At 43.7% G+C, this 24,660-nt stretch overlaps 1 protein-coding gene across 3 annotated transcripts in view; it reads left to right on the top strand.

Moving 5' to 3' along the window:
* The window catches only part of KLHL13 (kelch like family member 13), an 86,497-nt gene extending 78,514 nt beyond the window's left edge, over positions 1-7,983 (top strand). For all 3 annotated transcript variants that reach the window (XM_066581867.1, XM_066581866.1, XM_066581868.1), the window contains one exon: positions 2,031-7,983. In XM_066581867.1, the coding sequence (XP_066437964.1) occupies positions 2,031-2,518 (488 nt within the window). In that variant the 3' untranslated portion in view covers positions 2,519-7,983. The remainder of the gene's footprint in view (positions 1-2,030) is intronic.
* Positions 7,984-24,660: the final 16,677 nt, after the last annotated feature.

Raw genomic sequence — 24,660 nt, forward strand, 5'->3', positions numbered from 1 at the left:
ACCAGCAGAAGTTGAGCAGGTAGACGGGGAGGACTCAGCCGTTTGCTGCAGCGATGCTGGAGACCATCGGACCCGGTGAGTATTGATTTTTTTTCTTTTTTTTTTTTTTTTGGGGGCACCTCAACTACGTCCTATTTTCAGGGGGAAGGCCTTATATTTTAAGCCTCCCCCGAAAATCCGATACTTCGGGGTACTACTATCGGGGTAGGACCTATTTTCGGGGAAACACGGTATGGTGGCTGCAAGCATTTAATTTAAGGGGCTGTCATTTATCATTTAAGGGGCTGTCCCACTTCAAAGGAATTTTAAACAGCCAGCAATGACTAAAAACAGAAAAGCCATACTCTCCTCTCTTCCCCGGTAAGCCAAGCAATAGCTCCCGCGGCTCTACCATAGTATATAAGGTCGAAAAAAAACACTTCTCCATCCAGTTCAGCCCATCGCCCTCCAATGTTGTGTTTACAGTGGAAGACCGGACGGCTCCTGCAGCCAACCGGAGGTTGCAGCGCCATCCTCCTGAACTCCTGGCATCATGTATGTGAGCGCTGATGCCAGGAGAGCAGACTGTATACCTGTGGCCTCTGATTGGCTACAGCGGTCACCTGACTTCCATTGTAAACACAGACTGTGGGAGCTGTTGCACTGCTTACCAAGAAGAGCAGAGAGGTAAGTATTTCTACTTTTTTTCCCATCTAAAACCATGGTAGACATCTACCACCGATCCGCACAAGATTTAGCACGGTCTGCATGCAGAATTTCTGACACGTTTCCACGTTGATTTGCGTAAAGTGTCATGTAACTCCATTGCATAGCAGCGCATTGTTAAATCGGCGCGTGGATTTTGCCCATTGACTGGTCTAAATCTGCGGTCAAATCTATGGCAGAAACGCACGGCTTATAGAGGTGTAATCTGCACGAAACTCCCACGCTGCATTCAGTCATGTGGACCTACCCCAACAAGTTGAGATGCACTTTAGTACTTAACTAATTTCTAAGAGCCACTCATTAAGGATTTTGTTTGATGAGAAGAGTGAATCTAGTATATGCCGCTGGTTGCTGGCTATGTAATCTCTACGGCCCCTAACAACTCCTCACGTTCATTTGGTTGGCGCTTCATGAATGTTGAGTTTGCATAGATTGCACCTCAGATGACCTGTTCTAATATGATGGTGCTCATCTCAGCTCTGTTCACATTGTGTAGAGAAAGACGTCAGCAGCGATGTTGTCATATTGTGGAAACGACAACTGGCATATAGTAGGCGAAGTCTTTAACATTACTGACATGTTAATATATGCAGATTTGCGTAACGGCTGAAAGTATCCTAACCATCGTCTGCAGTTGTGTTAGTAGAAGTCTAATGACATACAGGATATTAAAGTTATATTTTTGGGATTAGTAGTCCCTTTTTAAAGTCAACCTATTAGTGGAGATACTACACTGCAGTACTCTGGACTGGACGTCATTACATCCTGGCAGATCTAGCAAGTCACCCAATTGATCCTGTTCAGTGCCTAGATTAAAGGGATTTTCTGGGACTTTGACATTGATCTTTAGTATAGTCCATCCGATCAATAGGGCATCTACTCCTTCCACTGATCCGTGACTGAAGGGGCAACAGTGGCCCATTTTATCTGTCTTGTTCTGCAGCTCACGCCATCTCAATCCCATTCAGGTTGATGGTTCGTCGCTGCAATACCAGGCACAGTTGCTAATATAATTACGGAGCTGGTTAACCCTAAAGGGGATGCAGCCCGTTCAGTCAGTTGATTGGTAGGGGTGCCTTGATTCTGATGTCCACCGTTCTGGTATTGAATGAATAATATCAAAGTCCTGGAAAAACCCTTTACATACTCATAATCTAAATTGGCAATGCATATATTTAATATAAACTGAGCTACTTTGGGGATGTTGAATATTATGTGAGGTTGCCGCTCGAAAGAAACCGGCAGAATTCAGAAATTCCCTTTTAAAAGAATAGTAAGAAAGCAAATGTGTTGACGACCACTAATGCTATTAATCATTTCGACAGGTGGAATCACCCATGACACCTTCCAAAAGGAACTGATGTGTTTTGATCCAGATACTGACAAATGGACTCAGAAAGCTCCCATGACTACAGTCCGAGGTCTTCACTGCATGTGCACCGTGGGAGACAAACTTTATGTAATTGGTGGGAACCATTTCAGAGGAACTAGTGACTATGATGATGTCCTGAGTTGTGAATATTACTCTCCATCTTTGGACCAGTGGACTCCAATTGCCGCAATGCTACGGGGACAAAGTGACGTTGGGGTAGCTGTTTTCGAAAATAAAATCTACGTGGTTGGTGGATACTCTTGGAACAATAGATGTATGGTAGAAATCGTCCAGAAATACGACCCTGAAAAAGACGAATGGCACAAAGTTTTTGATCTACCAGAATCCCTCGGGGGTATCCGAGCTTGTACACTAACAGTTTTTCCACCAGACGACAACAGTGGTTCACCATCTCGGGAATCTCCTCTCTCAGCACCTTGAAGACAGATATTGTAATATCTTTGCACTGCATCAAGATGGATTTTTTTTTTCTCTCCATTTCCTTGAGATCGTTTCTAATACGTTTGGCCAACCGGATTTGGCAGATCTTCTGTAAAGAATTTTGTACTGTTAATTTGGCATAGGTTATATAATAAGAATATCAAACCTTTTATTTAAAGTGGCCAAATGTTTAAAATCAGAAGGTTTGATTAGGTACGTAGGCGATGCCGGCTATGGGATTCTGTGGTTTATAAACTTGAGAAGCGGTGGAAGTGGACTTTAATAGCCCTGTCCATTTGAATCTACCTTAGTGATACATAGGGGGGGGCCCTATGTAAAGATGAGTATAAAAAGGTTTTGTTCTAAATGTAACTTTTGGAATATTTATTTAAGCACCTTCTAAAGTGTCCTTTTAAAGAGTCAGTAGTGTCTTGTAATGGACGAGACCAATGTGTTTCAGTTTCTAGTTATTCTGCAATGTTTCTGCCGACACCACCTCTAGCCCGGTCTATTCTACATTAGCGCTTGCTGAACAATCAAGATTGGTTTTTGTAAAATGGTTTATCACCAACAGGGTGTGAAATATTCATTTTGTGGACTATGTAATATGAAGGACTATAAAAATGCCAGATACTACCCAACTGCAAGTGATGTATCTTCACTCTAGATTGGAAACTTCATGGAGTTCAGTGAAGATACAGGCTTGGGGTTAGCTGGTGTTTGGGATTTTATCTCAATGGCCATATCCAGCAAGATAATATCACATCTACTGGTCCTTTTCCATGGGACAATATTATTCAGAATGGTTCAGAGTCCCGCGCTCCTGCTGGCATCGTCCCGTGTAACCGCAGTGACTGAATGATGATTGTTCAGTTTCTCCATGCAAAGAACTGAACGACGCGCCCTTTAGTCTATAAACAGCAGTTGTTCACTTCTCAGTGACTGTCTGTTTACTGTGAATAGAGCAGGCGGGGGAAGAACTCTCTCCGGCCCGCCCCACCTCCATGCCGGCAGTGTTGTGAGCGATGCCAACGATACTCGCTCCTATGTGACATCCCAGTGATGCTGGTTCCTATGCTAAGCGTTGGGCATCGTTTGCCCGACAACTCGTCCCGTGTAAATGGGCCATAAGACTTCACTCGTTATATGTAGATGTTGGAACCATAAGCTTGGTTTTAAAGTGGTCGTCCAGGTAAATACACTTACCCAAATTCAATCGTGTTCCGGTGTTATTGGCACCTCTGCTTCTAACACCAGGCCATGTGGTATAGAGCTCTTGTTTGTTCCCTTCCGGTGACGTGCTTGCAAGTGGCTGGACAACTTGTCCATTTCAGTGACTAGGCCAGCCCCGTTCTTTGTGTCGGCTCTATGCCTTGTGATCCGGTGTCGGAACCTGATTTAAGAGGGGATGCAAAACATATGAAACTGCTATTAGAAAAGCTTTGTGTTTAAAGGCACAAGTAAAAATGGACTCCTTAGGAACCACTACTATTATCCTTCCTTTTATTCCCATAAGACTCTGTTAAAATCCAACACTAAAAGGTTCGTTTTAGCGGTTCTCGAGGGCTGTAGATTCTCTTACCTCCATCAGTACCACTTAGAAGCAACGACTAATGCTGCACATTGGTAACCCTGAACCTCCCTCTTCATCCTTGAAGCATACGCCCAACGCTATGGGTATGCTCACACATGGCGGTTCTTGCAGCTGATAGTTTGTGTCAACGATGTAATGCGCAGATTATGACATGGATTTCACCCTCTCGTTTGAATAGGGGATATTAGAACTAAAACTTACATTTTGTAGACTTCAAATCTGCCCTACAGGTCCGGTTACCTTATGGATTTTTTCTTTCAGTAACTTGAATTGGATTTCTCAAAATCCCATTCAGTTTAGCTGCTAATTAAGGAGATCCGCCACATCTGACATGTGTGAACCTATCACCAGACTCCATACATGTAGTTTTTGATATATTTATTTTTTGTTATTGAGCCAAAGATAGGCATCCAAAAAAGTAGTATTTATCCAGTTCATTCCTTTATGCATCAAAGATTGTATATGAGAATCCAGCCTAAGGGGGTTTTCAGACGAGCGGAATATTTTTGCAAGACGCTCTGCATGCTTACACCCCTGTTCCATGTGACAAGTAAATAATAAAAAAATAGCTCCCACCACCCTTGTTTTCACCTTTCACCCCTTCTCTGTCATAGGCTCTTGCTTTTTTTGACACCATATTGGATGTCGGACAACAAATTAAGTAAAATAAAAGTGTGAGCCCTGCTATGTGACTATCCTGATCGTCTTAAAGTAATGCAGTAGCTCTAGTATACGAGGAGTGGCATGTACCCAAGTGTACGTTTAAGTTGTGCGTCTTACGGACCTCTATATAGGTACAATTTATGATCCACTAGAGCAGGAGTCCCCAACTCCAGTCCTCAGGGACCACCAACAGGTCATGTTTTCAGGATTTCCTATATTGAGAACACCTGTGGCAATGTCTGAGGCACCGACAATAATTACATCAGCTGTGCAACACTGAGGAAATCCTGAAAACATGACCTGTTGGCGGTCCCTGAGGACTGGAGTTGGGGAACACTGCACTAGAGAACAAAAAACTAATTATACACACTAAAGAGGATAATCATTGGCGGAATGCATGACATCTCAACAAACATTACACGGTCAGCAGACCTTCATCTAATATGTACGGCCACCAATAGCATATTGACAGCTATGCTAAATTTAGTGGAGCTCTTGATTAGGCACAAGGCAGGTATGCTTGAAGCAGAATGGGCGGAGGCTTGGGTTGAGACACCGCTACAATAGTGCTTAGGAACCTTCGATGTTGGGATTCATTAAGATTGCAGAGTTACAAATCTTACTAGAGTATTGCCAAAAATGTCCTATAGAAGTCCTTCCCTGTTGTTTTTGCTTGTGTTTTCCAAAAATTGCAACAGGATAATGCAGGCATCACAACTCGTGTAGGGTTTGACACTTCTTTCTCTTCACACCTGAATGGAAAATCTGCTAAGTAACAACATGGAGCCAAACTATATATGCATAACATAGCAGATGTATCCTCCTCGGCATCAGGAGAGACCTTCTATAAGAGCTGTAATGCCTGCCACTTTCTGTTGCCACTTGAGAAAAACAAATACAATTTACAGAATTAACCGAATTTTTAAAACAATGTTGAAGGAAGTGACCTCAGCGGCTTATATTGAATATATATTGACTAGTAATTTTTATGATCCCATTTCTCAAATTCCCAAACCTCAAATAAAATACCAAGAGACTCTAATGGATCTGATATAGGTAGTTTTGACTTGGACTTGTTTCCACTCTTGAACCTTAACTGCACATCTGTGATTCTTGATGGCATGCATGACCTAAAAAAGGAAGATCAAAGTCCACTTCAGTGCAGAATCTGAAAATTCAGCTTCGGAGACTAATTGCATTACAAATATTACTTGGAATGAGCTGCTGGGTTCTCAGGAGTTTTTCCTGTCTCGTTCTGCTTGGAGTGGTGCAAAAAATGTTTATGGTCTATCCTCTATAGAAATAACTTCTCAGTATCTTTTTATACAGGACACTGGGCAAATTATGGCAGGAAAAACACTCTAACCAATCAGCATCATTGGCTCTAATTATATAAAATCTTTAAGTGTTAGAATTTGACTTTAAATTTGTTTGCCGTTTAGAAAACTAATTTTTTAAATACCCTACTAAGGAATTGTATAGTAATAGTTGGGTCCTCCAATCTGCACCTCCCATCGGTTGGCCAAAGTGGATTCAAAAAGTGATTTCAATAGACCCTTCGTAATGCTTTGCTTCTCCCTTGGTGGTGCTGTGGTGTAAAGGATCACTTGCTGCAAGGTCCCCCGCAAAATAAAGCGGATTGCTAGGACTCCAGCTATGGAGTGGTCTTTTGATCTGCTTGTCGATGAAGCCGCCAAAGCAGACAAGCACTTTGTCATCTGCTTACATCCTGTTGAAGGACCGTGCAGTATGAACCAGAGGTTACTTGGGTGATGGCGGTTTCCTCGTCTGTTGCCAAAGCGAATGAAACATTGTGGCAGCTTTACGAAGGCCAATGTGCAAAAATTCTAGCTCAAAATTCCTGAAGAACCTGGCGCCCATACTGTACACCACATTTACTGCCTCTTGTAGGCACTTTGTGCTTTGTTAGGCACTTCTCAAGTCTAGATAAGGGGTGTAACTCTTTCGAGTCATAATACACCAGATTTATCTAGGCCATGCTCAGTAAAGCACCCAGGAGAGCGTAAAGACGTGAAGAGTCTAACGTGCCAAATCTATCAGTATGCACCTCGGTGACAAATGTGGTCCATCCATCTTCAGGTTAATTCCTCTCTGTCTCGGCTAAGTTTATGTAAGCCAATATTAATCTGCCCTGTTTCATTCCCTGGCACTACTACTGGCTCTTTAAATGATACTTCCACTTTTGGATGTGCTTTATAGAATATTCTAAAGAATAACCTAAATAAGCCGTTTCTATCATAGTGTGATGATGGCGTCGATTCAATGGAGACGGGTCATTTCAATGTCCTGTACCTCACAGTCGCCATGAGGTCAGATCACCATCTATGGCCGTCTACAATATGCAATTGGGAAGCTGATCGTAGACTGATGGAAAACAGCCTAACAGACTGCTGATGGATCTCCAGCGAATGCAAAATATCCCCCAACTGTTTTGTTTCAGAGTCCTTCTGTTAATTTTGGGTTGAGCAGAATTGAAAAAAAAACAAAACCTGCTCCACTCTTGTCCATTGCATGTGTCTTGGTATTGGAATGTGGCTTTCTTCCCCTCATTCATATGTAGGAGACTAAGTTGCAATACTAGATACATTCTGTGGACAAACGTGGTGCTATTTCTGAAAAAAAAAAATTTTTTTTTTGTCATTAGACCCCCTTTAAAAACTATATCAGGAATTGCTATATGGGTATCAAATGTTATATAAGGAATTATATAATATTATGTTATGTCCTAATTTGAAGTATTGGAAACTGACAACAATTCTCCCTCGTATTCGTCTCTTCCATCATAAAATGGTTTGATTCTTAGTGAACTGGACACGTTTTTTTTTTTTTGTTTTTTTTCAGGTACTGATATAAGATTGGACGGAAATGCATGCATTATCCGTTCCTTTCACTGTATTACCAGGAACCAGAATAAATTCCTACTGTTGGTTGGGAGGTTTTGGAAGCCTGTGCTGAAAAAAGTGAGCTAAGGGCTTAATACAATACGGTACAAATTAATGTGACCAAGAGGTTCTGCCTCGTCGATACCTCCTCTGCTCTCACATACGGATACGTTACATATTACTCCATTGTACGGTTATTCAGCACAAGATGCAGCTCAGACCAGCTGTGTTTCCTTATCCAATTGACTTTCATGTTTTATCTTTATTTGTTCAATAATAAAAAAAAAAAAAACTTTTAACTGCAACCATTGAGCGTGAGCTACTTCATTAATACACAATTAATATATTCTTGTGCTTCGCTGTTGCCTGGATACATTCTCCCCTCTGTTTGTGGGTTAGCTAGCTCTATTTGCTAGGAAACCAAATGGGTACAGTGACCTACATTCCAGATCCTTTTTCTATGTGCGCGCTGCGTTGAGCTTGCAGAACACTGCAGATTGTTACAGCAGCAGCCGGCTCTTTCGTTTTGTTAAGAAGTCATACAAAAAAAAAATAATGCTGCATTCTTTGTAATAAAAAAAAAGGAACATTAGGAAAAAACTGAAGCGAGTAAAAAAATTAGTCACAAAGGCTTTGTTCTCCTCACATCTAAACCATCAAGATGAGGCATAAAAATATAATACTGCAAAGAGAATATGGCTGATAGACTCGGGATACATTGATTCTGTTTAACTAATTATTTTCCTTTTTGATGTTATTTTCAATCCATCAACTTGATTTCTATTGTATATACCGTAGAGGGGTGCGGTAGGTGCGGGCCTCGCCAGGCTAAAGATGGTGATGCTTGAGCCACTACCCATGGTCATGACAGAATTGCAAATGTCCATTTATAATCAAATAAGCACAAAAATAGTCAATTATATTGTTAAATCAGAAATTGTGACAGCCGGGTAAAGGACTGTACTGCTTATCAAAACGTTTCTCAGCAGTTGCTCCTCACCAACAACTGGAGGGTATATCATATGAAAATATGCCATTTTTGTGTGTTCTCGAATATGGAACCCTATTTAGCACCTTTTAAAAAGCAAACCTGATGATAAAACTCAACAGTCAAACAGCAGAAGTTCCTCATACAGCATTTTTGTATTTTGGATTGTGCGAGATGTCAGGACTTGCAGACCATCGGAGCATATTGTTAGTGCCGTCTAGTTGGAGCATTTGTCAGCAAAGCAGTGTATTTACTCGGAGTATCCAAAGGTAGAGTATCAAAAGTCATCAACGGAAAACAGTCTTCTAAACGGAAGAGTGGCCTAAAGTGTAAACTTGCACAGAAGAGTGTTAAATTCTATTGTGACCCCCTAATAGGAAGCCAACTACAGCCGAAGTAACTGCCAAGCTCAAATATAATTCCTAACCTCTATCTCAAAGATGACAGTGAGAAGGGAACGCCAGAAAACTAATTTTCGCAGTAGAGTAGTAACTCTCAACCCACTGGTTACACAAACCAATGCGCGAAGAGGACTATAATGGGGCCACAAGCACAAATCTTGATCTGTTGACTGAAAATGTTTGGTCCAATGAATCCGTTATTTCCCACCACAGGACATGTTTTATGCCTGGTGAAGGCCAAAGGAAGCCCATTATCCTCCCTGTCTGCTTCCCACAGTCCAACATGGTGGTGAATCTGTCTGGGTTTTCTGCAGGACCCATCATCTCTTTAAAAGTGAGAGTGATTGCCACGGACTATACTGACCCTTTAGCCGATCGGGTCCCCGCCAAAGACCTTTTTTTCCCTGATAAGTGATTTTCCAGGATGATGATGCCCCTATCCATGCAGCTTTCTATGTCGTAGGCATGGTAGCAAGAGGTCAGCATCTTCTCTGGCCAGCACAGTCATCAGACCTCAGTCACTTCCAAAACAGACCAAAGTGTCTCAATGGTTTTCAGAACGTTATTCCCCACCAACATTTCTACCAGAACAGTTATTACTTGATGAGTGATTTAATATTCAGTTAGACACCAGAACTTGTAGGAATCCATTCCAAAGTGAATTTAGGCGGTTAACTACCAAAGACAGTCCTACATGTTTAATAAAAATCTCATGAAAAATCTAGGTGTTTCCATTATTTTGATAAACCCCATGTATTCTTAAATGTTATCAATGGGATTGTTTCTGATCTTGGCTCAATTTCCAAAAGTCCTAGACAGGTTAAATCAGTGGTCCTAAAACGAAAACCTATTCTAGTTTCTCTCCTCCTTTTACTATTAAAGGGGCTGGCCAGGATTAGATAGAAAAGTTTGGATTTTTGCAAGAAACCGTGCCTCTGTCTATAAACTTTTACCTTCATTCGAGTTAAAGGGGTTGTCCTGCGCCGAAACGGGTTTTCTTTTTTTTCAATAGCCCCCCCGTTCGGCGCGAGACAAACCCGATGCATGTGTTGAAAAAAAAAACCCGGATAGTACTTACCCGAATCCCCGCTCTCCGGTGACTTCTTTCTTACCTTGCGAAGATGGCCGCCGGGATCTTCACTCTCGGTGAACCGCAGATCTTCTGTGCGGTCCATTGCCGATTCCAGACTCCTGATTGGCTGGAATCGGCACACGTGACGGGGCGGAGCTACGAGGAGCAGCTCTCCGGCACGAGCGGCCCCATTCAACACGGAGAAGACCGGACTGCGCAAGCGCGTCTAATCGGGCGATTAGACGCTGAAAATTAGACGGCTCCATGGAGACGAGGACGCCAGTAACGCAACAGGTAAGTGAATAACTTCTGTATGGCTCATAATTAATGCACAATGTACATTACAAAGTGCATTAATATGGCCATACAGAAGTGTATAGACCCACTTTGTTTCGCGGGACAACCCCTTTAATGGAACTGAATTGCATTACCAGATGCAGGTCCTGAACAAGTATGAAACTATTTCAGTGGGATGGGGAGAGGTTGATTTTTCTGCAAATTCTGGACAACCTATTAAAATGAGAGGGATTTTCTGACAACTTAGCACTGGAGCTTGCAGTTTTCTTTTCTTGAAGTGCCCATCAGGGTTGGAGGTAGTAGGTAATTTCCTTAAAGGGGGTACTCCCATCTTGAAAATCTTATTTCAGTGTGTTTTTGATATTGCAAAACACTGCATTCACCCATATGATGTTTATTTCTAAATTGCTCCATTCTCGAGAAATTCAAGTTATTGATTCATCTGCCCTCTGCTTGTTTACTGCTTGTTGGCAGGGAAACGGACCATCTCGTCTATGGAAAAAAAATGGCAGAGCACAATGGTAGTTGGTGGCCGGACTGAAAGTGTGCATGTGTTCCTGAGATGCCGGCCATCAGATTTAGATGAAAGAAGTGTGCAAGCGCCAACCTTCTCTGCAGTTTCTTTCAGAAGAGGTGGTCTGTTACTCTGGCAACAAGCAGTTGACAACCAGTGGACAGCGGAATCTAGATCTGCAATATCTGGAGAACGGAGCATTTTGAAAATAAACATCCTATGGGGGAATGCATTATTTTGCGTTTTAGAACACATTGAAATAGGATTTTCAAATCTGAATACCCCTGGTTCCCGTGAATTGCAGATGCCCTAATTTAAAGGGCTGCTTTGTCAAAAATACATTTTTCCATCCCTGCCCCCTTACTTGATTACCTGTCACACACTGGAGGTCTCATCTGTGTATTCCTGCCACTTTCCGGCAGTGTAGCCACCTTATTAGCCACCATCTTGCTGCTGAAAGATTTTGGTTTCCCTTTCACATCTATCCCGTGATGCATCAGCATAGCGATGCCATTGCTTTTGTCGGAGGGGACAATTTATCGTCTTCTAAATAAGATCCTAAGTAGATAGTCAGGAGGATGAGTTGTAATCTCCTCTATCATAGCTGTGTGGCAAGAGCCATGTGATCATCAGTAACTGTGCCAGGAATGACAGTGCCCCTCTGCAGATAGGTCCGTTTTGTATAAGCATCACACAGACTGAGAAAGTGACTACAAAATGAATCCATAACCCCCAAATAGATCTGAGCTGATCAGAACGGAGATCACATGATCATCTGAGGAGAAACGGGCTGGAAACTTCAGAGCGAGAGCAATAATGAACCAAGATAACACTAGCTCAGGCTTTATTCACAAGGGCGCTGATTTGGGCGCGATGAACTGCCGGCTGAAAATCGTGACCATGTGAAGCATTGGATTCCAATGTATTTGTTAAGATCGGTGATTTTTTGGGGAGCGTAAAATCGGCCAGCTGGAAAAAATAGCGCACATGGTGCACATTCCAGCCAGCCGTGTCTACGCTAACCGGAAAAAAAAGGTCTGGACCTATCTTTGGCTGGAATATGGTGACCGGTCCTATAGACTCCTATGGGAGCTGCCGGAAAAGGAAGGTGGGAGGGAGTTTAGCAGCGGCTCTACTAAACACCCTCACCCGTCGCTGCCGGCAAAGCGAGGGGACGGGGCGGGAGATTAGCACACTAGCTCCTGCTCCTCCTTTTGCCGGCAGCCGACAAGCGTCAGAGAGGGGGATATACACCCCCGCCCATGCTGTGGTGTATATGCGCCGCAGCCCAGGCCGTCTGAACAGGCGACAAAAAGAGAAATGCGATTTTAGGCCGTAATGCGGCCACAAATCACAGCGCCCGTACGAAGGAGCCCTCACTTATATATAAAGAGGGATAGCTATATAATGAATGAATGAAAAGAATATTATCTTCATTACTGTATATTTCAGTTTTTTTACTCTATTCTAAACACATTTCCACTTAAACTGAGCTGAAGGTGATCTATCTACTGCTTGTAATGCTGTTAATTGGCTAATTAATGCGTTAATATGCCCTGCAGTCCCGCTCATTACCGTATAAATACCCAAAACACATATTGAATATTGCTATGCTAAAGCATACCTCCAGTGTTCCCCTCAAACCTTTTAAGATCTGCACCTTAGTGGGAAAATTAACATTTCTAATCTAAGATCGAAAAAATGAGTGTTCTGTGCTGATTATGATTCCTGCTTACTTGCAGGCTGCACGGCACATGCATTGTAAAATGTGGCAGAATAGTTGGAGACTTTGGCTGGCTGTCCACGGGCGATGATTTGCGGGCTCTCCGAAGCTTTCCACACTGTTGCTATGGAAAGCGCAGCGCCGGCCTCCACAAGCTGAGAATCCTAGTGATTCTCCGCACGCGATAGCTGCGATTCGCCGCAGTGAGCCTATCTCTCATATAGGCTAACCTCGGAGACCCGTCAGCGCTCCCCCCTCCTACCCCGCGGTGGATTATTACTACCGATATTCTGCCTCAGTCGTGGACAGGGGGGCCTTAAGGTGCAACTTTTCAGGTGACATTTCAGAATCAGCTGTAGTGGAGGGGTTTTGGTGACTGTTTTAGTTACCGCAGCCTTTGCTTCCTCCCTGTTGTGAAATGTCTGTTTAGGTAGACTAGACTGTATATATTACCAAAACAAAATTGCAAGCTATGTGTCTGTTGAAATAATAAATCCCTGTGATCACAGCAGCATCAGCAGTGGTTCAAGCAGGCAGTTTCTCTTTGCAGTGTGAGGTGGAAGAGCATCTTATCTAATGTAAGCTAGTAGCTTCAGAAATTGTGACGAGGATCAGACTGTAGCTCCATTGTATCTGTGACATGACAGACGGAAATCAATGAACTGCTAATGAATTAGGAAGGAAAGGTTTGCAGTACAAATGTTTGAGCTTTGAATGAAAAGGCTTCACAAAAGGTACTGCATATAAGGGCACTCTGAAGTTTTTATTTTTCGCTGGAGGTACACCTTAGGCTGCATTCCCACGAAGGTATATCGGCTCGGTTTTCACGCCGAGCCGATATACGTCGCCCTCATCTGCAGGGGGGGGGGGGATGGAAGAGCTAGGAGCAGGAACTGAGCTCCCGCCCCCTCTCTGCCTCCTCTCCACCCCTCTGCACTATTTGCAATGAAAGGAGGTGGGGCGGGGCTAAGTTCTGAGAATTAGCCCCGCCCCCACCCCGCCTCTCCCCATTGCAAATAGTACAGAGGGGCAGTACAGATTTTCCCGCACCGTCGCTAGGTGATGACACAGAATTGCGGACGGCTTCCATTGACTTCAATGGGAGCCGCTCGTGCGGACAACGCACTAAAATAGAGCATGCTGCGATTTTTCCGCCGCAAGTTGAAAATCACAATTGATTTTTGCTTGTGGGCAGGAAAAAAGCGCTCTCCCATAGTATGCTATGGAAGGTATTTGCCGTGGAACCCGGGGGCGGACGCCCGCCCCGGTTTCCGCAATGCAAATATGCCCGCGTGCAGGCGGCTTCAATGATTCACTTTTTGTCCTGGACGCTCACAAACTACAACACACTGCAAAAAAGTTCTTTCTGTTGCGCCCTCGTGAAATTCTGCCTTAACTTTACAGATTTGGGGACTCTGAATCTGAATCTGCAGCGGAATTGCTCTCTCTTCACTCACCGTTTTGGAGAGATACTGGGCTTCTGTGAAAAAAAACTAAACTAAAATCAATTTTACATCAATTTGCTATTTGCATTATTAATTAAACACAAATATTTTTTGTATTCCACAACGTTTGGGCCAATCAGCAACTCCTTTAGTCATTAAATCCTTCAACAATCGCCTCGTCTTGAAGGGTCCAACAATCGTCCGCACAAACATTATCATTCCGTTCACCAATGTAACCTTTTTTCTATTTGGACGCGATCTTGATTTTGATTTTGGATTTTGAAAGCCCTTGTTCAACCGAATGTCTGATTAGAAGATAGCAACTCTTCCACTACTTCTACAGATTATGAAGTTGTGCTTTTTGTAACTGGTTTTTTTTTGCCTCGGTTGGCACAATCTTAACTTTCAATACACGAAAATAAAGCTTAGAAGACGCTCTATTCCTATTTTTTTCTTATACGTTATTGAAACCTGTAGATTAAGATGTATTCTAATTCCGATTGTTGCTCACCTAATTGTGTGAACATCACATTTAAAGGGATATTCCCATCTCAGGATTCTTATTTCAATGTGTTTTTGAAATTGCCAAACCATGCACTCACCCATAAGATGTTAATTTCCAAAATGCTCCGTTCTCCAGATATTGCAGATATTGATTCCTCTTTCTGCTGGTTGTTTACTACTTGTTGCTGGAGAAACAGACCACCTCTTCTCTGCTAAGGAAGGAGGCCAGGGCTTGTGCACTTCTTTCATCTCAGGGCTTATTCAGACGTGCGTATATCGGCAGGGTTTTCACGCCCGGCCGATATACGCTGTCCCTCCCATTCACCGGCTCTCTGCTTCTCTCCTCCCCTCTGATCAGCTTGCAATGGGAGTGGGCGGAATGGGGGCGGAGCTAAGCTCCCACCACCTCCCCGCCCCTTGTCTATAGCCAACAATGGGAGTGAGGGGGTCAGAGTGAAACTTAGCTCTGCCCCTGTCTCACTCCCTCCCATTGCAAACGCAGGAGTGGAGGAGAGAGACAGAGAGTCAGTGAGCGGGAGGGAAGGGGGGTTGCTTAGATGAAAGCGTATATTGGCCAGCCGTGAAAACGCCAGCCAATATATGCTCATGGGAATAAGCCCTCAATCTGATGTCCAGGATCTCAGGAGCGCATACATATTAGCTATCGGCCCAGCCACCAGCCTCCATTGTGTTGTGCTATTTCTTTCCCTGGCAGCAAGCTGTAAACAACAAGAGAGGGAGAGAGGAATCAATAGCTGCAAAATATGGAGAACGGAGCATTTTGGAAATAAATATCTTATGGGTGAGTGCATTGTTTTTCTATTTAGAACACTTTGAAAAGGGATTTCTGAGATGGAAGTACCCTTTTTTATTAACTTTTGAAATTATAATTATACAATACAAATCCACAGGCATAAGTTAAGAACTCCCTTAATATCACATTCAAATTTACAAAGAAATTTAGGGGAAAGCCCTCAAAAATTTTTTAGCTTGTGTGGAAGAAGTTTTATGTATTTTTGCTACTGGCAAATGTTTTCTCTATAACTATGGGTGCTGGCGGAATTTGGAGTCCAGATTTGTATTCAGCACCCCAACCCTCATAAGGAAGGGACATTTTTGTGGGGAGGATTTCAATGCAGATCAGTGTAATTGGAATAACACAAAAACCCATAATAAGATCCATCAGTGACCTGACAGAGGGAGCTGGGCTTCTGAACTCCAGTAGGGACTGATGGAGGGGCATTTTCTAAACTGTTTTGCAGAATGTGGCGAATCTGTTAAGCACACTGCATAAGTAAATGAGTTTATATTGTAGTATGGGAGGTAATTGTATTCATTGTAGCCAAGTCTACTTATAGATTTACAACATATAATGAATATGCATGGAGTGGGTCATGAACTATCTACTTTCAAGTGTGTTTTCACTTGTGGCAATTTTCTGAATATCCCAGCCATTCTTTATAATACAGCTTTTATGGGTCTGTACGTACTTAAAAAGTCTCTTTTATGCTATGCTTTGAAATGCTACAAGATCTCAAGGAAACCTCAATGTTTCATGCTTGGGGGTCTTACCCCTAGAGGTAGTAAGCTAGGCTCTGCATGAGACGTCTCAGTTTCTTCATAGTTTATTAATTTGCAGTTAATAACACATCTCTTGTGATACATGAAATAAAATGTCCTATTTCTTAAATTGCGACTGAGATGTAAGTATATCATAAGCCACCGTTACCTGGAATTGGCGCCGCAGCTGTGCTCCAGAGTATATCATGTTTAGATTAGCTGTGCCAAGACTTTGCTTTTAAGTTAAATGACTTGTGCTCTTTTAACATCAAAGCAAATCAGCAGTAGCAGTGGATACTGGAAAGGAAACCTATTGCTGTTACTAAACCATTATGGGTCCTGTATCGTAGAAATGTGATTGAGAAACTGTATTTTCTCACTTGCTCCTCATTCAACCCCAAGTAGTGGTCTCGAGTAGTGATGAGCGGACTTTGGAAAAGTTTGGTTTGGCTAATTTGATAAACTTTTGCAAAAAGTTTGGTCCAGTCCGAATTACTTTAAAGCGAACCAGAAGTTTAACAAACCCCCTAAATCTGATGTATAAGACCGTCTAAGAACCATAACAGCCCCGTATAATGCTGAGTGAGAACCTCCAGTCTGAGGTTCTGTCACAGATACAGCTGAAAATACCGGAAGAAAAAGCGATGCATGCAGCACTTTCTTCCATCCAAAAGCCAGGCAGCTGGGTGTCCTATCATAGTCAATGAGGTCCACCAGGCAGTGTTTGGTTTCGACGTGAAGATTCCTCTGTTCTGCTTCCCGAATGGGACAGTAAAGCGAGATCCCCAGCACAGCACCCTTAGGGTGGCTTCAGCCAATCACAGGCAGCTCTTGCCTGTCATTCATTTGGCGAGAGCTGCCTGTGATTGGCTGAAGCCACCCTAAGGGTGCTGTGCTGGGGATCTTGCTTTACTGTCCCTTTATAGATCAGCACCACAGAGCAGGGGACAGCAGAAGATGACGCGGCTGAGCTCCGGCAGCAGAAGCAAGGTGAGTATCTTTTTTTTTTTTTGCTTTTTATAGTACTTTTACTGAATTTTCAGGGAAGGGCTTATATTTTAAGTGTTCAGAAATAGTGTTGTGCAAACTGAAACAGTAGAACCCTGTCCTAGGTAGAACTTTGTTAAAAGCTCAGTTTGGGATCATACTGAACCAAACTCTTAGCAAAGTCCAACCTGGAACGGTTCTACTGGCTCAGTTAGCTCAACACTAGTCTTGAGCAACATTCAACTGCTTGTGCAAACAATTACAGATCACTAATTCATGGTGACATTTTGTCTTGTTTATTGATGAACAGATGTAGTAGAGTTGAATCTGTTGTTTAGAAGGGAAATCCCACAAAATAGTTGTTCCTTATCCTGAGAATATGGCATAACTTTATCTGACTTGTGGGTTCAACCTCTTATGAAAAGAAGAGTCCAAAAGGTTCCCAAGTGAATGAATTGGCTACTCATGCATTTGTACTACCGCTCCATTCAATCCAGTGTGATTGCTACAGATAGCTGGGCAGTTGAATTCTACTAACTCTGGTACTACCATTGAAATCAATGGGGCGATGGTGCATATGCATGACCACTGCTTCATGCATTCAAGGATTTTCATGACCCCTGTTCTCATGATCATAGAATCATAAAATGCTAGAGTTGGAAGGGATCTCCAAGGTCATCGGGTCCAACCCCCTGCTCAGTGCAGGATTCACTAAATCATCCCAGACAGGTATTTGCCCAGCCTTTGTTTGAAGACTTCCATTGAAAGAAAACTCACCACCTCCCGTGGTAACCTGTTCCACTCATTGATCACCCTCACTGTCAGAAAATTGATCAGATAATTATCCCCCCTCCAGTGAGAGGGGATAACTTTGTTTTGCATAACACTTTTACAATTTTTTTTTGTGCATTGAGTTAACGCGGTTATGCGGTTCTTTAAAATTGATGACTTGCTCATTGGATAGGCCATCAATATTACATCATCCCCCTACCAATCAATTGTTCGAAGGGGCTGCTGGCAAGCACCCTGCCCTTGTTATCGTTTACTAGACGCAGTTCGCTACTTTTAGTAGCAGCTGTGCCCGGTATTGCAGCTTACTAACGCTTCATCCAATTGGAGGAAATAAGATTGAGCCGCAATACCTGTGCTGCACAGCTGCTGCTGCTAACATTATAGAGTTGTGCCCAGTTAATAATGAACACGGCTCTCCTGCCATGGCCCCTTTAAACCGTTAATGGGTAGTGGTGCTGGGAATTAGATCTAATATTTTAATTATAAAGAAGCCATTTACCTCTTTAAGATATCCATCAGCTTAGTGTCCTGTGCATATGGCCATATTACGACTGTGCAGAAGCCATAAGGGAATAATGGGGTTGGATGGCATCCTTTTAGATCAGAAAATCTTTGGAAAGACTTTCTACATCCCAAACCCCAAATAACAACCATGTGATGTTACTACAGTCGTGCTAAATGTTAAGTGAACATTCCAGGCAAAACTAGTACACTGTGCGGGGGCGGTGCGTGACTTTATATCATGTTCCTTGAATCTCTGAGTCATGTACCGCCCCCTCAAGCCCTAAAATAGGCACAACGCAGTTTGTCAGTGTTGCCTGAAGTGTTCCTTTAAGCTCAGCTCTGCTATATCCACACACCCTCAGTTTTTAGAACAAGGCATTAAGTGCATACTTTTTTTTCTAAGTTTATACCTGGATTGAGATGCCTTCTTTGTATTTTATTTCGTTTACTCTTTATGAACGTACAAAAAGAAATCGGCTCATTTGCATAAGCAACTCCTTTAGAAAATCCATCTGTCCTCCTACAGCCGTATCAAACGTTCAATGAGATTATTAAGTTACTGCCAAATTTGACTCGGATCTTTCACGTTTTGATTATATCAATCAGGGAAAGCCTTTGGAGTCAACATGAAAAATGGAACTTGAAGAGTTTTGATTTCCCGTAATCGTTAACCCATCTACATCTGCGGTGTATCCAGAAGTGAAATCAAAGCCATTCTGTTTGCTTTGTACGGCATTAGCAGATGTTCCAGAAAGTGGGGCACCTCACAGCAGGAACGTGGATGAGGCCGACCTGAGCCTAAATGGTTACCAGTCTGCAAATTTTAGTGACACCATCACCCCTGGAAAAAATGTGGTGAGGTGCTTTGTCTGTAACCCAAATAAATGCTGTGAAAAACGGCTTCTTTTTCAGATATTTGTTGGATACCAAAACGTGAGTGCCAGATATACACGGGGACGGTAATCGGGGTTCTCCACCCTATATCACTAATGTGACGAAAGAAGAGGTACATATATGCCTGAGCACACAAAGTATTTGTTAAAGCACCCAGTCCAGATAGTATTCATCCACGGGTATTAAGGGAGTTGAGCTTAGTAATTGATCGACCATTGTATCTCATCTTCTTAGATTCTCTTGTAATAGTGCCATCGGACTGGAGCATGGCTGATGTACCAAAATTTAAGGAAGGTAAAAAAGTGGAACGGGGTCAAAACCTTCCAGTAAAATATTTGAGGCCATTCTATGGACGCATTCAGCCGTCTTCTGTCTGATATGCAGGGACAGTAGATATTATTACACATTCTACTCTCATCTATGATACGGACCAGAATAGGACACCCAGAGATTCTTTTCACATAGATCCTCGATTGGTATGAGAACTAGGAAGTGTGAATAGCCTCTTAGGCTGGGTTCGCACCGGGCGGATTTGCCGCGGAAATTCCGTGCCGAATTTCGCCGCGGCAAATCCGCATGCGGCCGCTAATCCCCCGGATTTCTCAGAAATCTCATCCATACGGGACGGCAAATCTGCTGCGGCTAAGCCGACAGAAGCCGCTGCTGCGGCGCGGATTTGCCAACCGCAGCATGCCCTTTTTTTTTTTTACGCTGCGGCCGGGCTCTCCTCTATGGGAGCAACGGCTGCAGCGGAAGAGCGAGCGGCCAGGCCGCTTCAAAGGCGCCGCGGGTTTTGCAGCGGCGGCTCTTCCAGCGGAAATCTTGCAGTTTTTCGCTGCGGCCTTAGGCTGTAATGTGTCCATGTGCTATCTGTGAAATACATGGAAGGCACATGGATGGAATATACGGTCATGTTAATAAGGCTCAAGAGATGACCTGTAAGAGTTTAAAGCTGTGAATAATCTAATAACCAGTATGGATTCATGAAAAACCAGTCATACCTAACCAACATGAGGGGGTTAGTGCAAACCTAGATGTTGGCCATACGGCTGATGTGATGGATCTATATGCACCACACAACTGCCTCATATGGAAGTTCTAGATAAAGGGACTAGTGAACAATACATTTATATCTATAGAACCAGGGGCATAGCTTAAGGCTCACGGGCCCGTGTGCTAAAGCTTATCTTGGGGCCCCCCAACTTCTCTTAACCCCTTAACGTATACATATATAGGAATGAAATTTTGGAACGTACGTTCCATGGCCAGGTCACATGATGATTTGACGGCACAGATGGAGATTGTTTCTCCTCCCCCAATAATGACGTCACAATACACCCGCCTGGGCAGATGACGGACGCCACATTGTAAGTTCCTATATATGTATGCAATGTTTGTAACATTTTATGATGTATGTTTGAAAAAGGCTCGTTTTGATAGTGCCGAAATGTGTTGCAATGAAGATTCCCATAGAGCGCTCTATACAAGGTTAGTGCTGCTTTGTACCCTTGGAGCGCCGGGCTTTTTTGTTATTTGTATATATTAAAGGGAACATCTCACCATTAAAAGAATAGTGTCCAGTCTGCAGGCAGCATGTTATAGAACAGGAGGAGCCGATCAGATTGATATATAGATTATGGGGAAAGATTCAGTATAACTTATATTCATTTTAATTCCTCCTCATTCTGGTGTTAGGACCGCCCACTGGACCTCTATCAGTGATTGGCAGCTATTTCTGAATTTACAGTCATTGACAGATAGCCATTAGTGACAGATAGAACCGCCCACCGGACCTCCAAGCCTCGAACAAGAAGGAATTAAAAGGAATAAAATATAAGTTATACTGAATTTCTATAAAACTATATATTAACCCCCTCAGCTCCTCCTGCTCCAGAACACGATGCCTGCAGATTGATGACAGGTTCACTGTAATAAAGGGTGATTTACAATGATGATTGTAGCATTGCCTAAAATACACCATAACCAAATAATATGGAATGCTGTATTAGTGATGCTGTAGACAGCAACAAAGTAACATAAAATACATATATTCAAAAAGGTGTTTATAATATACTGTTATGTAAAATGTAATTAAATGTGACGAGCAGAACTTGTATATATAAAAGTGTGTGTATGTAAATTGTGTGTGTGTATATATATATTATTGTAGCATGGGGGGTTCTCTTGCCTTGGGATCGCTGACCTCTAGTACCAGGAATCGCGCACCCCACGGGAAAACACGGCTCAGGAACAGCGTTTATCTTTATTTGGCTCCGGCCAGCGTTTATTTCAGCACACGTCACAGCACAGTAAATCACGTTAATGTCCATTAGCACCCCAACTTGGGTGGGAGTCCAGGAGCGTCATCCCTGTCGGACTCTTTGCCTTTCCAGGCCACCAGCCTGCAGCACCTCACTCTGCTGCGCTGGTTCTTCCCCTCTCTTTGGTAGGAACTGGCTTTTATGTGGTTCCTGCTCCACCCCTTGGTTAACCCTCGCAACAGAAGTCCTGTCTCTGGCCCTCTACAGGCCCTTCTGTGTACTGCACTACTACTATCCATCTATCCATCTATCTATCCTATATATCTATCTATCCTATATATCTATAGATATATATATATATATATATATATATATATATATATATATATATATATATATATATATATATATATATATATATAATTTGTGTATGTATATATAAAAGTGTGTGTATGTAAATGTGTGTATGTAAATGTGTGTATGTATGTATGTATATATATATATATATATATATATATATATATATATATATATATATATATATAGTGTGTGTGTTCATATAAATAACACAAATATATGAGAGAGGGAGCAGCAGGATCTTGTATTTGTTAGCGCTTGTCTCTGAGTGTTCACATGTTGTCTAGTTGTGCATTTCTTTTCTTTATAGCTTCTTTACAGAAGCACAATATAACAGCACAGTTTGGCATCTTTAACACAATAGTATGTAGTTCAGTATTTGTAAGCCAAAGGAGTGGGTCATAAACAAAGGGAAATAATAATGGAAAGATCTGCACCTCTTCTGTGTTTTGGAAGCACTCCTGCTTTTCGGTCATAAGTACTGATGCAAAATACTGACTCAGGCCTCCTCCACTCGGGCGGGTCGGACCCCACGTGGGGGATTCCTGGAGTGGAGTTCGACCCAGTGTCTGGCCGGTAACCCCTGCGTGCCTGTACGGCAGCTTCTGTGATCGCTGCGGATGTGCCCTCTGGCACACTGTTGCACATGTGCAGTAGGCGCTGGCGCTCTGGAATGACACAACGCGTTGAGGAAGTGCCGCGGGACAGACAGCTTCTATTGACTTCAATGTAAGCCTGCCGTGCGTAGCTTGCACAAAATCACAGCATGCTGTGATTTTTCACCTGCAAGCGGAAAATCGCAATCGACTTCAGCTCGTAGGCAGGAAATAGCATTTTGCCATAGCATGCTACGGACTTTTTTTGCTTTGGAATCCGGAGGCAGAATCCCGCTCCGGATTTAGCAATGCAAATCCGCCCGTGTGCAGGAGGCCTAATATACTGCTGTATGGAAGGGGCCTTTATACTACAGCTACACCATCTAACTACTAGGTGAGGATGCCCACACTTGGTCAAAACTTTGATGTTTTTGGGAGTTATCTGCTGATGGCTCCCCGTGGTGCTGGATGGCAGGGGGGAGGTACACCAGGAATCCTCTACTTCCTCTGCACTGCCAGGGGAGGAAAAGTAGAGGAAGTTGTCAGCAGTGCTTTCTAAGCAGGGGGACTTTGTGGCAAGTTTGGGTACTTCCTGTGTGAAGGAAGAAAGAAAATAGGCAGGAGCTGTAAGGAAGGCATAACCCCTTGACTGTTTAAAAGTAACGCACCCTGTGACTCTGCACAGGTCATACACACCCTATGGCAGCCCTGAATAGGTTTACCTAATAGAACTCACATAATGAATCACGATGATTGAGATTGTTCACCTCCTTCCACAAAAGTTTTGAAAATGAAAGGGGGTGGCTAAGAGTAGTCAGAAAACGGGGCACATTGATTAACCCCTTAAGGTCCAGGCTGTTTTGTACCTTAAGGACCAGACACTTTTTAGGGATTTTACCCATGTGGAGGTTTTACTGCCCTTTTTTTTCTTTCCTTTTAGCTACCAAAATTATTTTTGCTGCTTTTCCCCCCCCCGTTTTTTCGTTTTTTAGTTTTATTGGGGGTAAAAAGCTAAAAAAAATGATTTTTTTAAACATTTATAGTTACTTTATTTTAGCATAAATATACTAAATAAAAAATATGTGAATAGATTCCTCATGTTGTTTCGGACGTTTTGATATATAATATGTATGGTTTTGGTTTACAGGGCGCATGCAGCGACGGTTTTGGGTTATTTTCTTTCTTATGTATATATTGTTGTTTTATTCTGGAATTTTGTTTTACTTAAAGGAGATGTCTCGAGGAAGCAGTTAAATTTTTTTTTTGCCCAGTCCCCCCCATTAAGTACACATTACTAATTACCCCTGTAAATGACATTTCTAGTTGGTTCGTACTTACCGTTCCAGCGTTTCAGCAACTTATAAAAATTTCCTCAAGATGGCCGCCGGCTCTTTCCCCGTCGCTCGCTGCAGCCCGACGTGCGCGCTCCCGAGACGCCGCCAGCTGTGTCTCCATGGCAACCGGACGCATCGCAGCCGCCGACCAGACGCCCCGCAGCCGCCGACCAGACGCCCACCGCCAGGCAGCAGGTAAGGCGCTAGCCCCCGGCTCCCCAGCGCTAGACCCTCAGCCCAGGTGAAGGCCCCGGAGCCCAGCGCTAGGTTCCGGAGCCCAGCGCTAGTTCCCCCGGCCTAGCGGCAGCCCCCCCCCGGCCTAGCGGCAGCCCCCCCCGGCCTAGCGACAGCCCCCCCATCGCAGCGACAGCCCCCCCCGGCCTAGCGACAGCCCCCCCATCGCAGCGGCAGCCCCCCCCGGCCTAGCGACAGCCCCCCCATCGCAGCGGCAGCCCCCTCCGGCCTAGCGACAGCCCCCCTATCGCAGCGGCAGCCCCCCCCCCGGCCTAGCGACAGCCCCCCCATCGCAGCGGCAGCCCCCCCCCGGCCTAGCGACAGCCCCCCCATCGCAGCGACAGCCCCCCCGGCCTAGCGCTAGTTCCCCCATCACAGCGGCAGCCCCCCCCCCCCGGCGCAGCGACAGCCCCCCCGGCGCAGCGGCAGCCCGGCGCAGCGACAGCCCCCCCCGGCGCAGCGGCAGCCCCCCCCCCACAAATCACTTACCTGGGAGGCTTCTCGGGGCTGCTGGGCTGG

Source organism: Eleutherodactylus coqui, chromosome 10, assembly GCF_035609145.1.
Source record: "Eleutherodactylus coqui strain aEleCoq1 chromosome 10, aEleCoq1.hap1, whole genome shotgun sequence".
Classification (NCBI taxonomy): Eukaryota; Metazoa; Chordata; class Amphibia; order Anura; family Eleutherodactylidae; genus Eleutherodactylus; species Eleutherodactylus coqui.